Source organism: Teleopsis dalmanni, chromosome 2 (genome assembly GCF_002237135.1).
Source record: "Teleopsis dalmanni isolate 2A chromosome 2, ASM223713v2, whole genome shotgun sequence".
Taxonomy (NCBI): Eukaryota; Metazoa; Arthropoda; class Insecta; order Diptera; family Diopsidae; genus Teleopsis; species Teleopsis dalmanni.
In genome coordinates, this window is record NC_051847.1 from 230,393,815 (window position 1) to 230,419,485 (window position 25,671).

Here is a 25,671-nt window from a genome sequence, read left to right on the forward strand (position 1 = left end):
TAAAATGTTGTCTTTTAGAAAAATTTGTGTAGAACAAAAATTATTTATTATACATAAATTACGCTTATTATAACAAGTACGCCCAAATAATTTAATTTTTATAAAAGCACTACGGTTTTAAACTTATTTTACGTTAGAAAACACCTCAATTCATTTAAGAGGTGTATTTAAGAACTCATGATCAACTTTGCACATTTTATTAGTCATGATGGATATTTTTTATATATATATGTATATATATATATATATATATATAATTCATTCAGAATTGTGTCTACTATTGATTGATGGTTCTCACATATATTTTCCAAATTCAAAATTCCATATCTACAAAAATTAAACTATATTGATATTGATATATAACGCAGTGAAGTAAGTTGTTTTCTTCTTCCAAATGAAATCCATTGTCAAATGGGTGTGCTCAAGAAATCGAAATTGTACCCCAATATAACATTACTTACGATAAATCGAGTGGTTTCGAATTAAAATTTAAAATGAAATTGATTTTAATGTTTAATATTGTTTCAATAAAAAAAATGCGTTTTTAAATAATTCATTTCCATATAATAGTTTGTAAAATTTTATCATTTGCTGTTTATTGTTAATAATTAAAATATACAATATTATTTTGTTGGTCTTATATTTTCTCAAAAATATAAACTGATTTGAAATAAAAAAACTAATGTGTATATTTGCATATATAACTTTAAGTATTATAAAGCGCTTAATTTCAATTTAAAAGAATTTTTAGTTTCATAATTAAAAAGAATTTTATATATTAAATATATAATAATATATTTCTATTTTTTAATAACGAGTCGCTCGGGAGAGAGGAGAATGCTGCAAAATTTTAACAAATATTTCTGTTACAATAAATAGTTTGCTTACAATCTCAGGAATATCAAAATAACTTTTCTATACATTCTATTACTTAATTATTGTTTTAATTGCATTCTAATAATTTAAAAACTTTAACTTCAATCAAAATTTATTTAATACATTTTTTTTGTAACTCTTAAATATTACACATTTTAATTTGTTTTTATATATTTTTATTGAATAGGGTTTACTGTACATTTACTATCAGACAATATTATTTAAGTTTAATTGAAATATATTTATATATCTATTTTATATTATTTTAGTTATCTAATTTTCTCCGCATTTGTCTTTGGTTTATATTTACAAAATTAACTGAAATACAATTTGTTATTTTCCACATCAAATATATAGGCCTTAACTGACTGTAATAATTAAAAAATAATTAATTGCCAATTTTATATTTAAATAAATTAACAATTAAATCAATTGACCCAAGCTAAATAAAGTTTTTAAACAAAGTAATTTTGCATTTTGAGATACAATTCAGATTTTCTTAACGTATAACTAAACTTAAATTAAACACATGTTTTTTTTACGATAAATATTTGGAGTGGCCAGTAACATGTCATAGGAAACTGCGTCGTTGATCACTGCTGGTTTGAGCTTAGGCACTCCAAAATGTTGCAAAATTATTCGTTCGACGCCAATACAAAAGGAATGAATATCACTTTCGGTTTATTATATATATAAAGTTTTTGTCGTTTTTGTCGTTTTTGTTTGGTTCAAAATTACAAATAAAATTCAAAATCGCTTAAGTTAAAATTAAAGAATTAAATAAAATTACACATTTACAACCTAACAACTAAAGTTTTCGTGAAATCAGTGCATAATAAATTAAAAATAATACTTAAACAATTAAAAACTTAAGACTATTTTCGCGCAGTGGCTGTCCCACTACCGCCTCCTTTTTCGAACCGTTGTGTAAGTGACGCAATATTCCCCGACTTAACTGTTGGTCCTGTTCGAGGTGTAGTTGCCGATAGTTTATTTCCAGCTGTGTTCGTAGAATTACTGCTTCCAGCTGCTGGTGTTTTCTTTTGATTTGTGAACGACGGTTTCGCTGAAAGAAGTTTGGGTTTTTGTATGGTAGCGGATGGCTGTGGTGTCGTACCGCTGGCACCACTGCCAGGCAGTGTTTTTTGTGTATTTGTGTTAGGTACAGTAGTGCTTCTTCCAAAGGATTTGTTTCTGCTTACCGCTGTGGATGGAACGCGATGAGGATTGTTAACCGGTATGTGATTTGAAGAGGCTGTTGAAATTGAAGAGGCTGCAGGTGGTTTAAAACTGGAGAATGCTGTTGTTGGAGAAAGATCTGAGCGTGTTGGTGCCACGCGAGCTACTGGTGTATTTATTGGTGCAGGACGTAAATATGTGGACATATTCTGTGTTGCATTTGTTTTTGTGGCTTCTATAGCTTCACTCTTATTACCAGTAGTGCTATTTTGTGAAATGTTCGTATAACCAGATTTTCTGTTTTCTGCTCTACAGTGTTCCTGCTCATCTTTTATTTCATTTTTAGGTTTAAGCGTTGATGCTGAATAAATAGAATCACCACCATTGCGTTTTTCGATTTCGTTGACTATTTCACCCAATAGTCCCATATCACTTGTAGCACTGCTTACACTTACCAAATCACTGCGCTTTAATGTTTGAGCTGCAGGTGGTATCTCATCGATAACAGAATATATATTGTCTGTAGAGTTGCGTGAATTTCCGGTTTCGCTAACACTACTTAGAGGTAATTCGACAAATTCACAATCGTCATATGTATTTTCAGTTTTTAACTTGTTAACACCTAATGGGATTTGATAACCTGATGAAGTTGTTGACAGTGTTTTTTTAAGTGGTGGCGGCCTCGGAGGCGGACTTTTTGGACGTGCTGTTGCAGCTGAAACCACACTCTTAGGGCGCGCTGTACCTGGTGGATGACGCATGGAACCAAATGTTTGAACATTTGTCTTCTTTGTTGGAGAACGCATAGATTGAGTCCGCTTGACAAGATTTTTTGTTTCTTCTTCTTTTGGTGTGGTCTCCGAATCAGAATTTGATGACTCTCCATGCGGAGCTACTGGTATTGGTGCTGAAATTTCTAAATTACGTAACTTTTCACGATCTATGTAAGTTTTTTCTTTTAATGGTTGCTTTTCCTCTTTTTTAAGAAATGAAGCTATGCGACGTATCGTGCCATCACGTTTTATGTTTAATTTAGGATCTGCATGTAAAGGAACAGGTGGCGGCGGTGCAGTTTTCAATGTGTTTGTAGTAGGCGGCGTAGGTGCTGTTCTAATTGGCGATATTTCTCCATTTTGCATCGATTTAATTGGTAATCCTAGCGTTGTTGTTTCCAAAACGGGCATTGAAATGATTGGACGAGCATTTGAACCGGGATTTGGTGGTGGTAGAGCGGGTGCACTTGGAGCATTTGGCGGTGGTGGTGCTTTACGACCTAAAGTACCATTCAGTTTATGTGTATCGTGCGTTTTTACGACAGGTGGTGGAGGTGCTGCACGCTGTGGTACCCCAGTCGAGTTATCTTGTATTGTAGGCTGTACATAAGCTACATTTGATCCATTCAAATTATTCACGGGTGTTGATGTATCATTAAGTGGTCGTAATGTGAAGCCTTTAAACTTGCCGAACATTCCATTGTTCAAAGTTATATCATTGGAATCACTAGGCGATTTAAGTAAAGCCGAGTTCATATCGTCTGTACTGCTAGGTGTTGATTTTGGCAAGCCAGTGTTGCTCTGCGGCGGAGAACCACTAGTGTGCTGATTACGCTGAGGTGGTTGTTTGTTGCTACTAGCACTTTTAAGACTATAAAGAAAATATAATTAGCAAATATAAACATAATTATAAACGCGGTATTTGATTTTGTCATAATCTTTGTTTTGTTAAAAATAGTGAATAGTTTTTAAGAATTGTATATTAAAATATTATTTTAAATGAAATTAACTATTAACATACCAATAATGAACACAAACTCCACAATCAAAAAATAAGACACCAAATCACACCATGGGTTTCTAAAAATTAACATGCATTGCTACGAAGTATTCGTTAAAGCCTTAAACTTAAGAAACAATAAACCAAAACCGATAGCGTAACACAATCTTAATTCTAGTTTATTACAGTTTTAAAGAACTTATGTACTTAAGATTACATTAAAAAAAAATTAAAATTTTCCGTTATAAATTCATGCAAAAAATATTCATTTCTAACTTAAAGACAGAATATTATGTTATAATATACAAGTTACAATTAATCTTAGAGCTAAAAACTAAATATAATTGCTATACATTCATTTTAAAATTTGGTAAAGTGAAAGTAATTAAATTTAATTTAAATGAAGAAACAAAAATCAAATTTGAATTTGAAAAATAAAAATGAACTCTAAATTTCAATCTAAGCATAACAACAGAAACAACTAAAACAACATTTTTGGACGCATCTCTAGGACTACTAAGTGTCCTATGGGAACTACATATCGATTTTTGCAAAGCAACACTTCTTCAGGCATTTCAAATAAATTATGAATGAAAAAATTTAAATAAAAAGTGATTTGAATGTTTATTATTGTTGATGTTGCTGCTTTCTATCTAGCAGATAGACACACCTATTCTCCTGACTTAGTACGAAGTCAGTGCCTTCAGTGAGTGCATGAGGATTCGTTGTGGAACGCAAGCGTACGTCGGTGATTTCTAGCTTACGCTTAAGTGTGTTATTGTTGCTAGAATTTTTGTTTTTGTTGTGAGTCTTATGTTTACTAGTATTTGTGGATGTAGGTAATGTGGAAAGTGTGGATGATAGTTTATTTTCTTGTTTCTTGATAGTTTCATTGTTGGAATAAATTGGTTTGTTTAGTACATTTGATGCTGTTTTTGTATTTAAATTAATTTCAAAATTACTTTTACTTTTAGACAAACACATATTATTATGAATTCTAGCTACATTGCTCAGTGACGACATAGATAAATTAGTGGAACGTGCGTTTTGTAAAGTATTAGCAGTTATTGCATTAATATTAGTGGCAGTGTTCTGAGTACACTTAAGAGCCTTTGTGCAAGACGAATTATGTTTAGTGGGTGAAGTGGTTGAGACACAAGATGCAGTAGAAGAAGAGGAACTAGAAGTGCTAAAAGAGCAAACCGATTTTGGTGTAGGTACATACATATTTTCCGCCAACTTGCCATCAACGAAAAATGGATGATTACGGCAATAGTACATGAAAAAGCAAAACATCGCCATAAAAGGTATCACAGCAAAGAAGAAAATATACATAAAACGCTGGAAAGCATCATGGCCTGTAAGAAACAAAAACATAGTATCTTTATAAATACAAAATTATATTGTAGAAACTTACTATTTGGATTTGTCGCTGGACCGCTATCAATAGAGCCACCTGGTCCAGGTGAGAGACATGTAGCACCAGTAAATCCTATATCACAGTGACAGTTACCACGACTGTTGCATACACCATTGCCATTGCAATTATCTGCACACTTTTTGCCCATTCCATTTGCTAGCACTTGTGAAACTGTTAGGCACTTTTGATCAACACACATTTTATTATTTCCGCATTTAGCACCATTCGGTGTTAGGCCTGGGTCAGTACTTTGCAAACCCAAATCAACTAAGGCAGTACGGCATGGGACTATACTACCACCTTCGTTAATAAACGAATGAGATAATACAGCCGCCGATTCCATGCCAAACTCTAAGCGTTCATTCAGATGTCTACAATGCAGCATACCGCAATCAACATTTTCTGGTTCACACGGTATAAAAGTATTATTAAGACGATTGTAACCACAATTTCCAAATCGTTTCCCTTCTTTATTTTTAAAGTAACAATAATCTGAATTTTCACCTGTTGGACCCCAAAGTATACGGCATTGATTTGTGTGTGAACGACAGTTTCCTTGAAAACAGTATGCTTTACCATTATCACATTCTTCTGTATCCCGTCTAAACACATCTATAGGACAATATTCAGATTCGCCTGTACAATATTCGGGCAAATCGCAATCGTTCTCTGCCTTTCGACAGCCTGTTCCAGCTATTTTAGGACGACACGTACTTAAGTCACAGCATTCACCTGTGGCACAGGAAGCATTTGTATGTAACATACAGGTATAAGGATCACAGCAGGTATTTTCGCAATAGGTTGGCAAACCACAATCACACTGTTCGCCGGGTTCTACGAAACCGTTACCACATTGCGGAGAATCGAAAAGCTTAGTGGGCTTGTTGCGAAGGCAATAATTCATGCCACGCGAAAAGGCAAGATTTAGCTGATCAATACTACAGCTACTCCAATGCACAGGTACCACAGATGTACTTGATGCTGACATAATACATTTTTCATCTTGACATTTGCAATCCGATGTATCATGCTCCATGCCAAAATTGTGACCCATTTCATGAGCCATTGTAGTAGCAACAACCGCAACGATTTGACTATGCTCCATAGAGACACCACCAGAGTATTCATGTGTACAAATAGGACCTTTAAGCGCTTTTCCTATAGTAAAATAAACATGATAATGTTAATTTTAATTTTTTCGGTTTTTCTCTCATCTATAGTTTTATGGTATACATACCTACAACACCGCCATTGAACTGCTCTTTGGTTAATAATTGTGCGTTATCATTGGGATGATCTAGCACCAGTTTTGTGCGGCGATAATTGAGAAAATTTCTTAATGTTACATCGCCGTCACTTGAAAACTCTATTTCATTGGACTCATTCCAGATAACCACACCCACCAAAGCAACAAAAATATTTAAAGGCACGTAAAGCTGAAAAATTATCATTCAAAAATAAATTAATTAAATAATTACTCTAAACGAAGATGGAGAGTAAGAAAACACATACAGCGTTTATAATATTGGCCAACTCCTTGCAGTGTTGGTGTACTTTTTTCATATTCTCTCCGAATAATTTATAAACTTTATTGTCCACAACGATCACTAGCTCCACGTAGGAAGAGTGCTTATTAGCGTTATAAGGCCCCCTTATGACGTTGTTATCATCGTATGACCTTTTATACTATTTGAAAGGAAATATAAAGCAAATTATAGTTTCTTTCGTATGATAAAAATAGCTCTATTTTCAATCCAACTTACCCTTAAAATACGATTAAATTCCGAACCATCAATACGGTTTGGTACTTGAACACCACTACCGGCGTTTAAGTGCTCAGTTTCGAACACATGAACATGGTTATCAGCGTTACTTCCATAGCCACAAGTGGCATTTTTGTTAAACAAATCCGAATGTCTAAAAAGAAATAGCAAAAAGAAGTAGTTTTCATTAAACGTCATTTGTTACCAATCAATCACAATCAATTTCGGCAAATAAACACTACTGAAAAAAAACTTGCTACTACCCTCGTACCCTCTTACCCTCGTCATTGTGAAATTAATTCAAATATTTTCCAAATTTTTGAGGAAATTGAAACCATTTCAGGAAATCGGTTATAAAAGTATAAATACTTCCCATGGGGCATTAATTTGCAAACATTCTATGTCTAAATATTGACATTAAACAAACACACACTCCTCCGCTGAACCCAACGCGTACATTGTACAGTGCACGCATGAAGCGTGGAAAGTGGAAATTATAGAGGCGATTTAGCATAAAAGACAACCACAGGCCACAAATCAAATTTTAGGTGCAGTACACAGAAATATTCATATTCAGTTTTCGACATAAGTTTGAATTACTTTGAACTACTTTGAATTGAATTTGCAATCGAGTAATTTGTCACTAAATTATCAATATTTTCATATTATCAATATTTCACATATAATACCTATTTTTCATATACATATATTTTTATTATCAATAATTATAAGATAACTTTATTTTCAAAGATTTATCACTAGAGAGCGAAAGATGGGCGGCACTTGAAAAGCTAAAAAGAAGAGTACGTTCAGAATATAGACTCGTCCGTTCCTAGTACTATTTCATTGAATCCAATATAAAGTCATTTCATAAGCTCTATACATTTATCACGGACTGATATCTTTGGATTATAGGGTTATAATGTTAAAAAATTATTTACAATAGATTAGGTTATCACAGTAATCCCCTTAAACCTGGTGTTCGAGTAGAAATAATTTCGAGCCCATAACGAAACATAAGTTGCTAAGGGGAAGGTCCTACAGTTGACTAAGATCATTAAGTAAATCATATATTAACTTGTTTACCCTATGTTGATCATCGCATGTGCAGTTGGACAGTAAGAAAACAAATGCGAAACACTTTCTTTATCTTTCTCACAATTGCGGTAAATGTTAATAAAGGTAATATTCAAAATTTCGTTATAGTTTCTTAACGCACAACGACTCGTCCTAACCCTACCATAAGTTTGAGATTGACAAATATAATTAAAACATAACAATATAACATAATAATCTGAAAAAATATCTCAATTTCGGTAATATTTTTATGTTGACTGTAGGGTGCTCTCACTACTCCTAAAATTTTTGAATTTGAAAATAGTTTTTTATCATGAATTTTGTTTGTTTAGTAGTCAAAACATTAAAAGACAAAGTTTGTACATTAATTTTTATGTACGGGAGTGTGTACCGGGATATTGAATGTATAAGCCCATAAGTTAATAAAATAAGCCATCAATAATGGCCACAATGGTCGATGGCAGCCGATGAGCTATTAAAATCACGCGCAAATCAACCGAATTAGAATTTTCAATGGAAAAAAATTTTTTTTTAAATACAGAACCACTCAAAAAGTATCATGTAAACGCCAGTTAATATGTGCTCTGCTGTTTTCAAATATTGACAATTGATAAGATAAGATAAAGAACTGACAAAGAAGCTCACATTTCTAGACTCTAAGTACGAAAGTTAAACTCCAAATGAACTGCAATGTCAAGTTCAAATATGAAATTGTCATCTGTTCCACTAGGCATCAAGTGGCACAGGTGCAATAATTTCAAATATGGAAAAGGAATAACATAATTAACATATGTGTATTTTAATTAAAAACGAGTACAAATAGCATACTTACTTTAATAAAAAATGCTGCTCCTCTAAGAGTCCGTCACTGCCTGAGTGTATGAAATATGTGTCAATGCCATCGAAAACGATACCATTGATGCCGCCGTTGCAAGTGGAAACGGCAACATTTGAATCAGGTTGGCCACGTATCGTGCCCTGCAAAAGTGAAGAAAATCGAAATAAACAATCTCTTAACAGAAGTGTCAAGCGAATATAAAATATATGCAATGCCAGTATATCTGTCTATCATTTATCAAGCTCACAGTTACTGGCAAGTGCTCACTTTCAGCTAAAGTTGTCCACGGAAGTGGCAGCTATCCTGCGTCACAGGTGCAGTGCAGTCTTACCTGATAATGGCACAGCTCCATTTCAGTCTTTGTGAAATTTTTTACAACATATCCTGTTTGCGTTTTCGAATTCTGGTAGCGTAGAAAATGTTCTTCTGGCAGTAGTTCGTCGTTGCGCTTAAGGTCAATATAAACGCGCTGACCTTCATGGTAATAGGAAAGGGTTATATGAGGCACATGTAGACCAATCTAAATATAAAATAAAATTTATAAATTTATTTAGTTTTTAAAATTTAACTAGAAAAATATAAAATAATATGGCAATCGCATCAACCTAATACAAAACAAAAATCAGAATTTTCATATTGACATGAAGTCATTTCCTCATTGCCATTTTTGCAAAAAATAACTGAGGTTAAGTAATTAACCGGTTGGGCATTATTTCACAGCAGTAATTGACTACAACTCCAAACTCTCCAATACAACTTCAACTTTAACGAATTAAACCGACCGTACCACCTATGCAAATAGCACACCTGCGTCTATCTGTGACATATCTGCGGTATATCTGTGACCGGGTCTGTGTCATTTATTTGTTGGCGAAAATTTTGTCAGACTAATTTAATCTTTACATGCAAATTGTAGGCGTTGTTAATTTGAGAATATATTTATAAACTTTCGTTATTCCTAGCACATCAGATTCGTAAAAGAGGAAATAGTACGTAAATCAGAAGTAATAAATTTCGTCAAAGTTTCAGTTAAGTTGGCAGGATGACGGATATCGCAATTCCTGTGGACACGTTACTTCGAGGTGCGGATAACTGCCATCTTAAACAAGCGAAAGTAATGAAATAATGTAGTCAAGGTTTAACCAGACACATTTATTCCACGAATGCTTCATTTCAATTGAGTTTTGACGTTCATCGCAATAAACTAAAAAGAAGCTGAAAGGTTGAGTTATGGCCAAAGTTAAATGGTCAGCTATGCTGTCACAATTACGAGTAACATTCGCTTTGGCTAATTAATAAATCTGTCCAGCAGCACATGAAATAATTTTATTAAAAAATTTATTAAATTTTGTTGGTAATTTCAGAAGCAAATAAAATTATAAGTGTAGTGTGGAGAAAGTTACGATGTGGAGTTAATTCCGCAGGTGACAAAACAGTTATAAAAACAATTTACTAACCTTTGAGATTTAACGGTTTTCTAAAGTAGGGTAACTACTAATTGCAAACGTCGACATATTAAACATTCTTATTTTTTATTATTATTTATTAAAAAAAGCTCACCGATTCTATTTAAAATTCATTTCTACTTTCGATATTGAAAACCTTTTTAAGTTATATATGTATTACTTAGTTAATCAAGTCGGGCTTATTGACTCCCGTTTGATTTTGTTGGAGAGTTGGAGTTATACGACGTGATGTCTTAGCATTTGAACATTCGAACAATTTGAGCGAACACTTAAAATGCTCGAACTACTTTAAACTTAATATGGAGTTTAGATATTTACGCTGGCGACCTGCACTCAAAGCTTGTATCAGCTCAAATGCTATTTAAATTTCAAACTTAAACGTTAAATTTCGTATCGTATCAATTAACTACTTTATCATTATATTTAACTGAATTGGAACATACAACTGATCTATATAACAATCATTCAGTTCGCTAGATTTTATTTATTCAAATATAAATACCTTAAAAATCAATCATTGAAGAGAAATCAAAAATAAATGAATAATTAAAATAGCTTTGCCCATGGCTTAGAAATTTTCACAAGAGTTACATTTTTAGCGAATTATATCGCTATAATGTTTTTCAAGACTTCATTGTTTTCAAAATATAAAGTCCTTTCCCGACTAAAAAACAATTCAAAATAAGTCTACAAGAATGACCTCTTTTCCTAGCAAGCTATCAAGCTAAAAGCATTGTATGACTAACTTGCATTGAGATAACTTAGTAATGGTGAGATGTATGGTGAGAAAATAATAATTTTTAAAGAAGAACTTCTTAAGTGAAGGTTTTTGGGATAAGGATATAGGTTCTTAGCAAAATATTTTTTTGATAGTGTACCAGACTGCTCAACGGTGAAGTTGAAAGATCTATTAAGTTACCTAAATTTGGTGCAATGGATTTAGTCTCTTCTCTTCTATACTAGGGTTCTTGCGAGGAATGAGGCAGAAAAACGGCGAAAAATCGATAATTGAGGTACATGAAAGTTATTTAATGGCCTGTCACTGCAACCAACCAACTAACCAACCAAATGAATTAAGCATGACATACTTTATCGACAAGAGATTCGTGGCAATCAAAATTTAGTTATAACTTCAGTAAAGAGATCTGTTATTTAAAACCGAATATGCATTTTATATATTTTTACTCGTATTATGATATATGTAATAACTTCATTAACTTTAACTCTAATGCAATTATAAATTTTTGCTTATTCAATCAGATTTCCGTCGAAAACTATCATAGGCCTGGAAAGCCTGTTTATGAGGTCATCGCATACTACATTTCGTTTGTAATTTTCAAACGAATATTCTTAAGCATTTGGATTGAAAAAACAGCACATTTTGTATATTTGACACTCGAATTATGTCAACCAAAAATTTATGGACAAGCCGTGGATGTTTTAAGTGCAACATGTGCTTGTGTGAAATCTAACTCTTGCTGTATGAAGCACTTAGGTATAGTAACGCCACTTAACACTAGACTCCAATTAGGAATCAACTTACAACATAAAAAATGTACAGAGAAAAACTGTTTTAGTTTTCGATGTTGAGATAAATCAACTATATTCTGAGGCCGTAAATACATTTGTACTAAGTCTGACAAATTAGATTCTTTTCAAATGCCAACTTTTGTTTTTTAGTTCAATTTTCTAATGTCAGTACTTTATTATTTGAAAAACATCTTCATTTGAATAAAATTGAATGACAAAAGTAATGAACAACAGGGATATCTAAATTTTTTTTTAATGCAATATTAATTCAAAATATACTTGTTAACTTTAAACTGAGTAAGATACAAAAAATAAGTAATTATATACGAAAGCTCTGAGGTAAAGCATCAAAAACACAAAACTAAATCGTTTGCAAAGAAAGTACACGTATGCAACGAATAAATTGATGATATGTTTCACAATGTTATTGTAATAACGAGGTTTTACAAACTTTATAATTTCATATACCAATAGTTCAGACTAAATCAACTTTTCTTAGTCTTAGTCAATCTAAGAAGTTTTTTGTCATATCCCAAGTTCGACTGTCCATACACTTATTATTCAGTAAAACCAAGATAAATATTATATATTAAAGTTACATATTAACTATTGAAGTCCACTCAACCAGTTTCAATCATTAATTTCTATGTTTTCATTTTCGACGCTGGCCACCGATGATCACCACAGAGTATTCGTCCTCCACAATTGGTACTAGTCCTTACAAAAGGACTAGTACTTTCGTATCTTCACTTTGATACACTATAGTTCTTAATACTCAGAATAACACACAAGTTTTTAGATCAGCAAAAACCACTCTGAACTAACCTAGATTAGATATATTATAGAAACAAAAGCCATGTACGCAAAGAAATGAGTGGTTCGTTTTTCATTCCATTCAACCGTATTAGTATATCGTCATTGGGTACTAACACGAATGTTCGGAAATACTCTCTATTTACTAGGCTTATAGAGTTGTTGGAGGATTCCTGATGGTTACAACAACAAAAATACAAAAAGAGATCATCAGTTAATCATCAGTTTTATTAAAAAAAAGCTGAATAAACAAGTCTGCTTCTTTATTCAATCACAATGGCTCAAATTTTTTATATATAATTTAATTATAGATTTATAATTGCGTTAGTTTTGTTTTTCCACACAATATATTATCACCATAATTAGTCATAATTATTTAACAATAACTACCTCTGCTTCCAATGTGCTACGTAAGGCTCTTTTGTGTATGCCGTGATGAATTTGTGGACGTATCACAGTGTGAGAAGAAAACTCATTAAGGGCAGGAAAAATGTTGCTTCCACCATGTGTAAAAGATGCATGTGAAGCTGTAAGAGAAATGAAGATTTATTATTTATTTTAAATTTAACTTTAATATAAAGACAATAATTAATTATTAAGAAAATAAAAAAAATTTAGAATTCAGAAAGTTTAAAAAAAGAAGAGATGACAAACATAACTAGCCAATTATAAGAGAAAAGATATGTAAATGAAAGAAATTGTTTCACTTGGAACTGAAATCTTGACTATAAAAACATATAAAAATAAATGATGTATGTACATTTAAAACACTGAAAAGTTAATGTTGCATCAAACGATTTATAATCAAATATCTTGATATGTGAAGAAAAATTAGGTGCGGAATGCGTTGTGCATGGATTACAAATTATTGTACTTAATAACATATAAATCCATAATCCATAATAAACAACAAAACAATGCTGAAACAATTTATAAGATTTAGTAAGACAATGTTAAACAAAGTATTTCAACACTTTTGTAATCTGATAGCCCATACAAGTTGAACCCAGAGAAAAATGTGTAATCCGAAAATGATTTGCCCCAAATATTGTCAAAGTGTGAATACTTAGAATGTCAACAGAGAAGGCAAAAACCCTCAACAAACGAACTTTAAGATACAAATTGGTTTCAGACGCGATAATGAAATATTAAAATTGTTGAAACACAAAGGCACACTGGCAGACCCAGACTGTAACTTCTACTGACAATAAATAATAAATAAATTGGCCAAATGACATGTTAAGTGTCAAAATGACAAACGCAAGACAAAATCCGTCTACTCGTAAAAATAAGCTTCGGAAAAATAATTCTTAATGCTATTTTCAGCTATTCTCAGATATTTTCCGCAGACATTGTCCGTAGACAGTTTCATGTATAAACACGTTTTTTATTTTTTACAGGTCGAATATTAAGATGCCGAAAAAGGCTCCTCAACATTTGCTTAGTCATTTTCTCGGGAAAAGTCATAGCCTTAACGATGTAAATTTAAAAATAATATTCCTAAAATTATTTATTTAAAAAATATTTGACTGACTAAGAAGCCCACAATGGAAACAAAAATAATATACAACGGGAGGGTGACGGGAGGGTGTTTTTAAGGCTGAACTCAACATTGTCACTATTTGTTCAAAATTTTAATTTTTAATTAATAATTTAATATTTTAGGAAATGATTCTCTCATAGTCTAGGCACAAGACACAAGACACAAGGCCTGAAGGTAAGAACTGCAAATATTTTTCCATTATGATTTGTCTACTGGTACCCAATGTATAATTGGGTGCCACCAAAATCCTTCTTTATTTATTAAAATACGCGTACATCAGGAAAACGCCCTTCAAGCAAAACAACAGCACAACTAATTAATTTGTCGCCCTCACTTGTATGCGGATGAAGAACGAGAATACCTACGGACCCAGAATCAAGTGTTCAGACAACATCGGCCAGAAACTGCAGCGTAGTAGACGCATTTAACAGTTCCAGATTTTCATGTGCGATAAATGCGCCTAATTTAAGCCATAAAATGTGGAACGTTGTGGCACATGTTTACGGCACTTTTAGTTTCTTCGACATCAGCAACGACACATAACTGCTTCTGGGAAAAATTATGATCGAAAGCAGCGTGACAATTTACTCTACAGACAAATACATTCTAAAGCAGGAAGACGGACGCACGCGCGTATTTTTAGCTTAAATTTGCGACGAATTAAGCATGAAAAGTAGGCACATGGGACTCATTTAGACATACTTGTGTCAAGCAAATTCACAGAAATACTCCAAGTCAATTTGGTAAAGAGTCACTTCTGTCATACACAAAGCAAAAACGTTTTATGTGTATTTTAGCTTCTTGCTCAGTACTTTGGATTCAATTTTATGGCTTGTTAATTGATGCTAAATGCAAACCGGGAATTTAAAACGCAAGCAAAGATTCAAAGATTTAACTGAAGAAATTCAGAAAGAAAAAACTGTTCACAAATTGGTGCAAGCATTTTCCTTTATGTACCAATTTATCCACGGTCTTGAAGCAAATGAGTCACCTTATTCAAGCCGCAAGGCTATGAAAGATTAACGCTTTCAACATCATTTCAAAAGCAATAAATTTTTTTATGAGTTTAAATAATTACTTCATTTTTTTAAAGCATAAGATATACCCCATAAAGAAGTACCTACAAAAACAAACACTTCAACACTTTAATTTGTAACTAAATAACCTCAGTTGTTGCTATTTTTTTTTATTTATTTCTAAAAGTTTCCAATGTGTTCTCATTATCATAAATAATGATTTATGTTGAAAAGTAGAGAAATAGATTTTTCATCAACCACAGCATCGTTTTTTCTGTTATTTTGTGCCATATGTCAGCGTTAAGAAGCACTGGATAATGTTACTCATTATGAATCGAAACACTATAGCGCCGCATTATTATTGTAGGCGATATCCTTACATCACTGTGTCTTACCAAAATATTTACTCAAGAATATCAGTAAGAAGTTTCAACATTAACGTCAGCAGTGGAAGCATTTGTAATAAAAACAAAATCAAATTTAAACAAGAAAACTGTGAAAAACTCAAACTGTAGATACAATTCAGATCATGCAAATGGTATTTTGTATCTGCATTCGAAAAGAGTACGAGTATTTGTTATGCATTGCTCCAGTTTTAATCTATGCAACATGAACGCAACTTATGTCAAAATAAATACAAACAAATAGAATTGCAATACTTATGATATGGATTCTCAAAAAGACCAGCTGTGTTGACTGTTGGCACTACTCTACAATTTACACAAAACAATACTTTAGTATTGCATTCCACAAGATTTATGAAACGTAAGGATTCAGTCATAGTAATTCAGTCATAGTTCGCATTCGAAAACTATAAGTTATAATTTAATTATTTTTTATTGGAACCAATGAAAAGTCTGTACCAATAGATATAATAAGCATATTCTAGCACTATGTTTTCTTTTGTAACTAACTGTTATACAAAACAGGTAGAATTTGTGCTATATATCAAAAAATACTTAACTTTTAAGTCAATCTAAAATATGTAATGGTTTAAGATGCGCAATCTTTTCTTAATAAAACCCAATAGATAAGCACACTTTAAATAAAAAATTTTATTAGTTCAGGAAACATTCCTGTCCCTTTCTTATACATATACATATGTCTCTAATGTACACATGTAGTCACTATTCATTTTATTTTTATTGAATATTTTACTCCTTAGCTTTCTAGACTAAGACTGTGAGTCTAAATTACTAAAAACTTGTTGAAAAATATTTTTTGAAATATATGTTAACTTTATTCATTGTTTTTATTTCATTAATATTATTTACCAATAATATGTTATTTTTAATTAAAGAAATCAACTGATATTGCAGACTAAAAATGTAGTGTGATTTTAGAGTGCAATGTGATGTGTATTATTAAAAAGAATATCCTTGAAGGCGAAACTAGAAAGATACAACATATGTGCTAGTTTATGGATTTTCATAAAATTTCTTAAAAATCTTGAAAGATACTCAGGAGTTCCTTATCCGTGCATTGTATTAATCAGAAATAATCAATAATAATGAACTGTTGAAGCAAGAAAACTACTGGTGATAAGAACGAACATATACTATATACTATATATAAAAAATTGAATTGTGTCATTGCTGTTGCTTATGTTTACATGCTTAGTACGGAGGAATTCGTTACTTTTATAGTGTAAATATTTATAGTAGCGAAAATAACTATGATATGAATATATACAAGCAAACAATTCAGATACAAGATACGGCTGAGCCAATGAAACCATGTCCTTGTCTGAAGTTTTCTCTTCTTGAGCAGAACTGTTTGCACTCCATGCACATGTACTTATGTGGTTGCATCGCAGCGAGTATTTACAAATGTTGCTGATATTACTAAATACTCAAGTGGTTACATTAGTTCTATTTAGTTTAATTATCAGCAGCATTAGTGGTAGTGATGAGATGATGAACTGATAAGCTGATGAGCTGATGAACCACACAACTATATAAAGTGTTGATAGATGGTTGCTTGCTTAAGTTATGTCTGCATGGTTCATGAAACTAAAGTAAAGACAAGAACTTGGCTTGAGTAGATAAATAACTGCTGATGTTTTCATGAACTGTTGTCATCAGTCAGCCAGCATATAATTTAAGATGTGTTGTTAAATGTCAAGGATGCCCGAAGGCAAACGTTTCCAAAGTTCTTGTTTGGTTACAGCAGAGTCAACAGTTTTTTGTAGGAAACTTTCATAATAAAAGCAGTTACTTTGTTTAAGTTTTATTCGCAGTTGCTGTGACGCTACATAAGAACTTCCTCTGTATCTCTGAAATACGTAATGCGCGGGAGGCCGTCTTCAATGTAATTTTATTGTGTTTTTATGGAAATAATTTCGTCTGCTGTAAATTAGTTTAACTTATACATATGTCCTAAAATATGATGCCAGTTTGTTGTGTTAAAAACTTCCTTTGCTTTCTCACATAAACGTTTAAGTATTGTAGATTGTGAGAAGCAACAAAAGTAAAAATATGACAACAAATTAAATAGTAATTGATATAAGATCGAATATAGATTATATATTAATATTGTGTATTTCAATAGTGTACTAATCATATGTTAATATATTTAAGAAGATATTTTTTTCATATTATTTTGACTTTTTATGTGGTGTAGATATTCGTAGTTAATATGCGATTCTTATTATTTCTGTCACATAAGCAAGTTTGCTTAATATTTCAATTAATATATATATTAAGAAAAATTTTATTAAAATAATATTTGCGTATGTCTTTGCAAGACATCGTCTATGCTTGGAAGGAAATGAGTCTTCTACTTTGTGACTATCGCTCATCAACAAAATACATTGTGGTCTTATTTCGAAAAGCTGAATTGTTTTTGTTAAATAAAGTTAAATTTTAAGTACAAAAGATCTACTATGATTAGAGGGATTTGATGCTGTGGGAACCTTATTCTTTTTAACTATTATTATCGGATCATAGAAGTGTCGAGAAAACATCTGAATCTTGTGCAATTTCATGAGGTGCCAAGTTCATTAATTTTATCAACCAAGTTTCACAACCCGTAAAAAGGATTAGATCACACATTGGATTTAAATATATTGTTACGAATTTGATCAGGTTAACAATGGAATGTTTAAATATTATTTAATCATTATGTCAATTGATATTTTAAAAAAAAGTTAGTGGGAATTTGTTTGAGTGAAGCTGTGTTTTCCAAAATTTGTTCCTAGTAATTATTAGTTCTTTTTAATACTACAATAGTACAATACTATAATAAAGTATAGTTTCGCTAATTAAGAAGTTTGTTTTATTTTTACAAAATCCTGTGATTCGAATATACACGCATAAAGGCGATTACGTAACAATATGTTATATACCTTTGTTGTAAGTAACAAAAAATAAATCCTCCAGATATTTCTGAGTTTCACAAAGATTGATATATGTAGCTATAAACAGGTTAGTTTAAATTTGTTCTTTATCGTCATCATCTGTAGTCATAACGTTGTCGAGATAGGAAAAGGAATCTACCAACTCTACAATGCATAATTAATAAGGTTACCTATTATTTTATTAATTGTTATATTAAAATGTTTTTATAATTTTTAAAAACTTGTTGAACTAACTTGGTCTGAAACTGTTTAAAAATTTATTTTTAATTAATAACAGCAAGGAAATCAAATATAAAATCTGTTTTATATTGAAAATGGACACAGATCCGTAAATGACGTGAAATTCTCCACTTCCATCTGATTTTAGGAGATGTGTTTGTAATTTTAACAAATATTTAAAATTCTCCTATATATATATATATGTTATTATAGCAATCAGAAATCTATATACAATTGTACCACAAAACACTGCAGTAAACACAATGAAGCACTTCAGCTATTTATACAGCAATATAATGCCTAATAGAGCCCTTGTAGCTTGACAATAGCCAGGTTATAGCCACTCAGCCGTTAATTGCGAAAATGCTATTCACCTTGATGCTGTGAGAGCACACATATTACCAGATAGTCGCTTACTTATGCCGGTAATTGTATAAATAGAAATGCCTGCAACACCCACTCGGCCCATTGGACGCATTTATCGCGCAGCTTTCAAATATTTTGACTTTTTCGGCGGTTAAGGAAATGTTTTAAGGCGGAAGTTTGTGTGCCACACTTTTTTGATTTAATTTTTGGACCCATTAAAATGAATACATTTTTAGAATGCTTCAACATAATTTTATGCGCTATTGCTTTTATTGTGTGGATGAATGGATGAAGTTGAAAACTTTAAAAAGTTTCTGCTTTATTTCACCGTTTTCAATTTTATGCCACTTTGAATTATTTTTATTGATATTTTACATTCCGAATTTTGTCTGAAGTTTTGTTGGTTTGTCGACTTTTGTAGTTCGTACGAATTTTTATGGCTAGAGTTGCATTAAGGAACCGAAAAAGTATTGAAAGTAAGCAACTCAAGTCCATTAACTTTATGCACTTTTTGTTCTTTTATTCTTAATTTAATGAGCTTTTGAAATGCATTTTTAATGGCATTTAAATTGTGTTCGTAAATAAGTTACAATTTGATTTGTTGCACTCATTAAGCAATATGATCCGAGCGAGGTTTGGTTATTCGGAAGAGAAGAGAAAGACAAATTCCTTAATTTAAAAACTTTAAAGTTGTCATGCCAAGTTTAAAATTCAAACAATTAATAACTATAAATACCGAACTAAATTCCAAACTAATATCAGAGCTAAAAGTTATGAATTTCAACTATTTTCGAATGATTTTATTATTTTAATTGTTTCAAGTTTTCGGGTGCAAATTGAAGAAAATTTTATGGCAACATATTTACTTATAACTTTTTAAGCAAAAAGTTTCACATGAGGAATTGTGCCGTTGCAAGAATTACAAAAGAAGGCAACTTCTAATGGTTCGCATGCGCACAACCTCTGCAGCGAAGTACATTGGTAGTTTCAATGGAAGAGCAGCAATTAAAGCAATGTTTAAAGGCAAAAGTATTGCATTACCATTTCATGATTTCAATGTGAAGTTCAGCTGTTTTTGTCACTTCAGCGACACATTTTTAATTGATATATAAAATGCGCAATGACACTCTATCCGCAGCAAAACAAAACTCTTCGTCTCCAAATACCATGGCAAACATGTGATGCCCGTTTCTATGATAGCATCGCAGTAATGAGAATATGCAGACCATATTTTATTTGTAAAAAAATCTATTCAAACTCGACTCAGCCACTAATTAAAGCTTCACTGACAGAATATATGAAAATAATAATAATTTTTTTATATGCCAATGTGAGTACTACGCTGAGCGATTTCTGGAACTGAAATTGAAATTTATTTCGCGCCCGAGCTAAACACTTGCTTACATTATTGTCAATACGGCTACATACGTCATCTTAATAAACAAATAAATACGTTTTATATTGGATTTTTTTATAGCATAATCCTACAATTCAAAGCAGAGAATATAAACTCGTTAATTGCTGATCCGTGCCACTTTCTGAAGAACTTAATTAGGTTGATGATTTGCTGCCGTCTATTTATTTATACAAAATTTCCAATCCATTTTTAATATTGTTTTTGGTATTTTTTTAGGATTTATGAAACAAGAAGGAGAACAATAAACTCTGTTTACGTGTTTGATTTGTTTACTTAGCTTTTTATGGTATTTCTATCGATTCTGATTGTTTCACTCACTTGTCAAATTCGCGCTCGTAAATTTCTTTCAACTAAAATGTTAATTTGACAATAAAAATTGATTAAGGAAGTTTTTATAGGAAAACATAATAAGGAATTACACACAATAAAATAATTTGGAATAAGTTATATTATAAAATGTGTGATTGTAGTCTGAGGTTGTCATAATAAATAAAACCAAAGAAAATTATTGGCAATTCGCAGTTTAAAATACGCTTTTTAATCGGTATATTAATACGAAATTCCAAAATCCCTTAATAATTTTCTTAACACTTCTTCAAAAAATGTACGAATATGTTCTTCGTTCTTAAGTGTACACCCATAGATAACTTTGCTAAATTCATAACGAAAATATGTAAAAATGTGACTGATGACTAGACCTTCCATGTTATTATTTTGACTAATAGCTAGATATTGTACCTTTAATGCACCTGGAATTGCATACCAAAACTATTAATGACGACCGGATTATTATATACATTTTTAACTTATTTCTATTACTGCTTATTGCGAATCCGTTTATTTTCTTAATAAATTTTTTGAATATTATTATCTCAAAAGTGTGTTTTTTTATAATTTGAACTTTTACCTACTTTTAACTCGAAACATTATACTCACATTATAATTATTTTGAGATAATATTTAAGATCTACAAACGGGTTAAATAAGCACGTTACAAAGCACTTTATATAGAATAATTTTTATATACACACTATTTCTACAAAAAATATAAATAAATAATTTTAAACGTTATTAATTTATTGATGCACCAACAGTTTCTAAGAGTAAAATCATAATTACCTTCTACCACATATATATAAGAATATAAAATATTCATTATAATTTATTAGGTTAGGTTAGGTGGAAGTGGTGACAGTTGTCATCACTGCCACTTGGAGGCATATATTGCCCATTGTCATGCCCTCAAAAATTTTGCCGGGAGAGGTGAGTTGCTAACCTTTGTTATCTTTGTTAAACCATCCGGATAAAGTTGAGGAGATTCGATTAGTTTGCTTTCGTTATCTCTTCCACGCCAGTGAACAAGCGATCCCCAAGACATTGAAGTTGCCTTGTCGGTAGCTCTGGATAGAGACACAGGAAGTGGTTGATATATTCTACCTGCTCTTCATCTTGGCAACTCCTGCATGATCCAGTTGTTGGAACTCGTTACCGTTGGTACTCCAGTAAGTACAAAACAGGTTATAGTTTATTAAGTATACTACAGCTTAGGGTTTCCAAACATACTGTTACAAAAAAACTTGGTGCTTTTCTGTGATACGTGTGATACGTGCTTTTCAAAACTTGGTTTTTTTGACGTTATGTGACAATTTCATGATACTTATATTTTAGCTAAATATGTTATAATACAAAAGTAAGATAATCTGCATAATGATGCATTAATGTATAAATTCTAATTGTAATTTGTTAAATATCTTTGAGATTAAGAACACACAATTTTCATTAACTGTGAGTGTCATTTTTATTAAATTAAAAATGTTTATTTACAACTTTTCTACGGAAATTTGATGTTTCTTTCTTGCATCTAATAACATTATTATTTTAAATTTTTCTGTATCTTTTTCTAAATTCTTTAATTTCTGGAGCGTAATTCTTATTCTTGTTCATTGCGTAATGTACAAATTTTTAATTTTTGATGTACTCATAGAAAATGATTATGATGCGCTTATCTCATTTTAATTTAAGACTTTTGAAAGAAGCTATAAACCAATAATATCATTAATATTATTAAATTCCTGAAGTATGTTAAAAAGCTATGTTAAAAAGCATTAAGGTGGATAGAATCTTATTAGCACAATAAGAGTTCAATAAAACTAATTAAACGTATACTAATTCCAAGCACTCTTTTTAGTATATTAGTTCTATTGAACTACAAAAAAAGTGTCGCCTCAATGAAATTAAGTATTTTCTAAGCACGCCCTTAAAGATGTAGACTTTGGTTCATTTAATCCAATTCGATAACTTGGTCTGCGTATTGAAGAATGATTAGACAAAAGTAGTAAACATTGTTGGAAAGAGCAATGAATAAACCGTACCGAAAACCTATTAAGAAGATTTTTGTTCTTTGAATCGTAGCCAAAGTTCAATACACCAAAACTCGTGCAATGCAAGACAAAGCATATCGGATCGCTACAAATGTGGCGTTGCAATTAGAATGCAACATGCAACAATCCACATTTCGATTTTCTTTCAATTTTGTTTGGTGAAGTTTTCATTTATTTTTATTGTTGTTAGTTATTTTCTAATGTTTATAATGTGTCATGCTTGCATGGGAAAGCAATTCGATTTTCTGGAACTGAAAACGGTTGAGAAGAATTTTTAAATCACGAAGACGGCAGCAACTCGGCGTAAAAATTATGTTCATGCTCGTTGGAAATTAAAATTGAATTGTAAAAATTTTTCATTGATTGAGCACAGAATTTTAAAATTTTAATTAAGTTGTTTTATTACAAATGCAAGACTTCTGAAAGCACAAAAATTAAGTTTTATATTGGGTACTGACAGCACGCATCTCATAGGGTTGCTTAAGAGTTAGCCAACAAATACGTAGCCTAATAAAATCGTCTCATAATATTCAAAAACAAACAAAATTTAAACGTAATTTTATAAATTTATTAACATTATTTTTGAAATTTTCATTTACATTTCTTGTTTCTGCACTTCTTTTTGGCACTGAATTTTTATTTTCTTCACTACGAATTATGCACAGCAAAAGAACAAGAAGCAACAATGCAAATGCAAAAACTATTAAAGATAAAAACAAGTTTGCAGCAACAACAATGCTGTCTTCTGTAGTATAGAAATGTACACATGTTCCAATGTACAAAATTCATTGAAGTGGACAATGCGAAATTTTAAACTGTCGGCAAATGAATTATTCAAAATTATAATTTTATTTGCTACTTATTGATTTGCAACTTAACTATTTGAGTGACTACCCCTCACAAAAAATGATTGACTTAGTAATGAGAACATTTGCAGGAAATGTTGTGAATTTTATATTTCAGCTGCTTTTCACACCTAAAACTGTAGCAAAGTTTTATACTTATCCACTTAAAGCTTAGTTAAGAGCAATTTATTTTCAATTCGCCAATGGCATCTGCAAAAATAGTCTTTAACATATGCCGGCTGCGTTCACATATTTCAAAATTTGGGTGGAACGTTGTGCTCAAATGCAGATTGCTTTCTGCAAATTTGCATTTACGACTTTATCTTGCCATTTTAATTTGCAAGGCGTTATTATTTACTTATTGTAACAACAGTAAAAGTTTAAAATTGGCGTTTTGTTTTTTGATTCGGAAATTAAAGATATTTTTCTAGTGAATCTCGATACAAATCACACCAAAATAGGTTTGTAGAAGTTCGCATGCAATTTCAAATTTAATGATATATGCATAGAAAGTTATTGAATTTTTCGATAGTGAGGTAAATTAAACCAAATAACAGATGATGAAAGTAAATATGCAATTAAAATATATCTGAAAATATGTACATCTTTAAAGTGTGCGATTTAAAAACTCATTTTCAGCAATTAAGTTTGATATCAAAAACCTGATATCTAATTTTAGATAATTTAGCAAACGCGTATATATAACATATACAGTGAAAGCTTTGGCAAACAGATATATCTCTTCACAGTGAAATGCTGTTAGTCGACAGTTTTTATCTTTTAAATAAATTATGTTACATTATTTTAAATGAACACCTCAATCGGGCAGAATTGTTGGTTTGTCGGTATCCACTGTTTAAAAACGTATAGAGCTATTTGTCCCAAAATCTGCTGATTTGCTGACAAATGAGTGCCTGATTTCTAAATTGACAGCACTTTTTAGGTTACTCTTGACTTGAACGAATTTTCTAAATATTTCTAGATATGTTTGTCATTTGAAAATAATATAATTTGTAAAGTTTAATCAATGCAAGTACTTAATAAAAATACGTATGCTTAACTTTAACTCACAACACTCACAACTAAGGTGCCAGTATAGAATTTTCGACTGCACCCAATATTGCAAATTTTATACTTGTATATAAAATGATTAAAATTAAAAGAACATGATTAAAATGTTCTTTATCACTTCTTAGGTTTATTTAAATTTAAGAAACATCAATAACAAAAGTGGAAATTGCATATTCTCATTTAATTGCAACACTAATTCCACCAAATAATTCGGTCATACCCTCTGCATGCCTATACCATAAAAACAGTCTGAACTGCGAGCCAAGGAACACGCCCACGAATCGAAATTATTATCAATGTTTCCAGTCAATGCATTCGAATTGAGCGATAACATGTGCCAGAATCGCTTATATGGCAGACGAAAGAAGACGACGTCTGACTTGTCAGTCGAGGAACTAAACGATTATTGAATTATTCATAAATGAAATAAGTTTATTCAGTTTCCAGAACCTGATAGTCAAACCAGGTGCGTTGCTACATTTACTTTACTTTACATTACTGACGTTATTAAAAAAATTTAATTGAATCGAAGATATGATTTCGAATAGTATCGAAACTGAAGAGGAACGTCTTTATTAATCTAATTTGAATTAACAATATTTAAAACAATTATTTTAACATCCAATAAAGAAAAGGATAAATTGGCAAAATTAAACTACAATTCCCTATTTCACATTTTTTAACATAAATTCAGTTCATGGCGATGTATCCCAGTTGGAT

At 31.3% G+C, this 25,671-nt stretch overlaps 1 protein-coding gene across 1 annotated transcript in view; it reads right to left on the reverse strand.

Moving 5' to 3' along the window:
* Positions 1-1,138: 1,138 nt before the first annotated feature.
* The window catches only part of LOC119675983 (disintegrin and metalloproteinase domain-containing protein 12), a 71,408-nt gene continuing 46,875 nt past the window's right edge, over positions 1,139-25,671 (reverse strand). The window contains exons 2-10 of the mRNA XM_038087204.1: positions 13,126-13,262; positions 9,258-9,446; positions 8,921-9,066; positions 7,012-7,165; positions 6,761-6,934; positions 6,486-6,684; positions 5,246-6,406; positions 5,054-5,186; positions 1,139-3,699 (exon numbers count right to left, since the gene is read on the reverse strand). Coding sequence (XP_037943132.1) covers positions 1,752-3,699; positions 5,054-5,186; positions 5,246-6,406; positions 6,486-6,684; positions 6,761-6,934; positions 7,012-7,165; positions 8,921-9,066; positions 9,258-9,446; positions 13,126-13,262 — 4,241 coding nt within the window. The 3' untranslated portion in view covers positions 1,139-1,751. The remainder of the gene's footprint in view (positions 3,700-5,053; positions 5,187-5,245; positions 6,407-6,485; positions 6,685-6,760; positions 6,935-7,011; positions 7,166-8,920; positions 9,067-9,257; positions 9,447-13,125; positions 13,263-25,671) is intronic.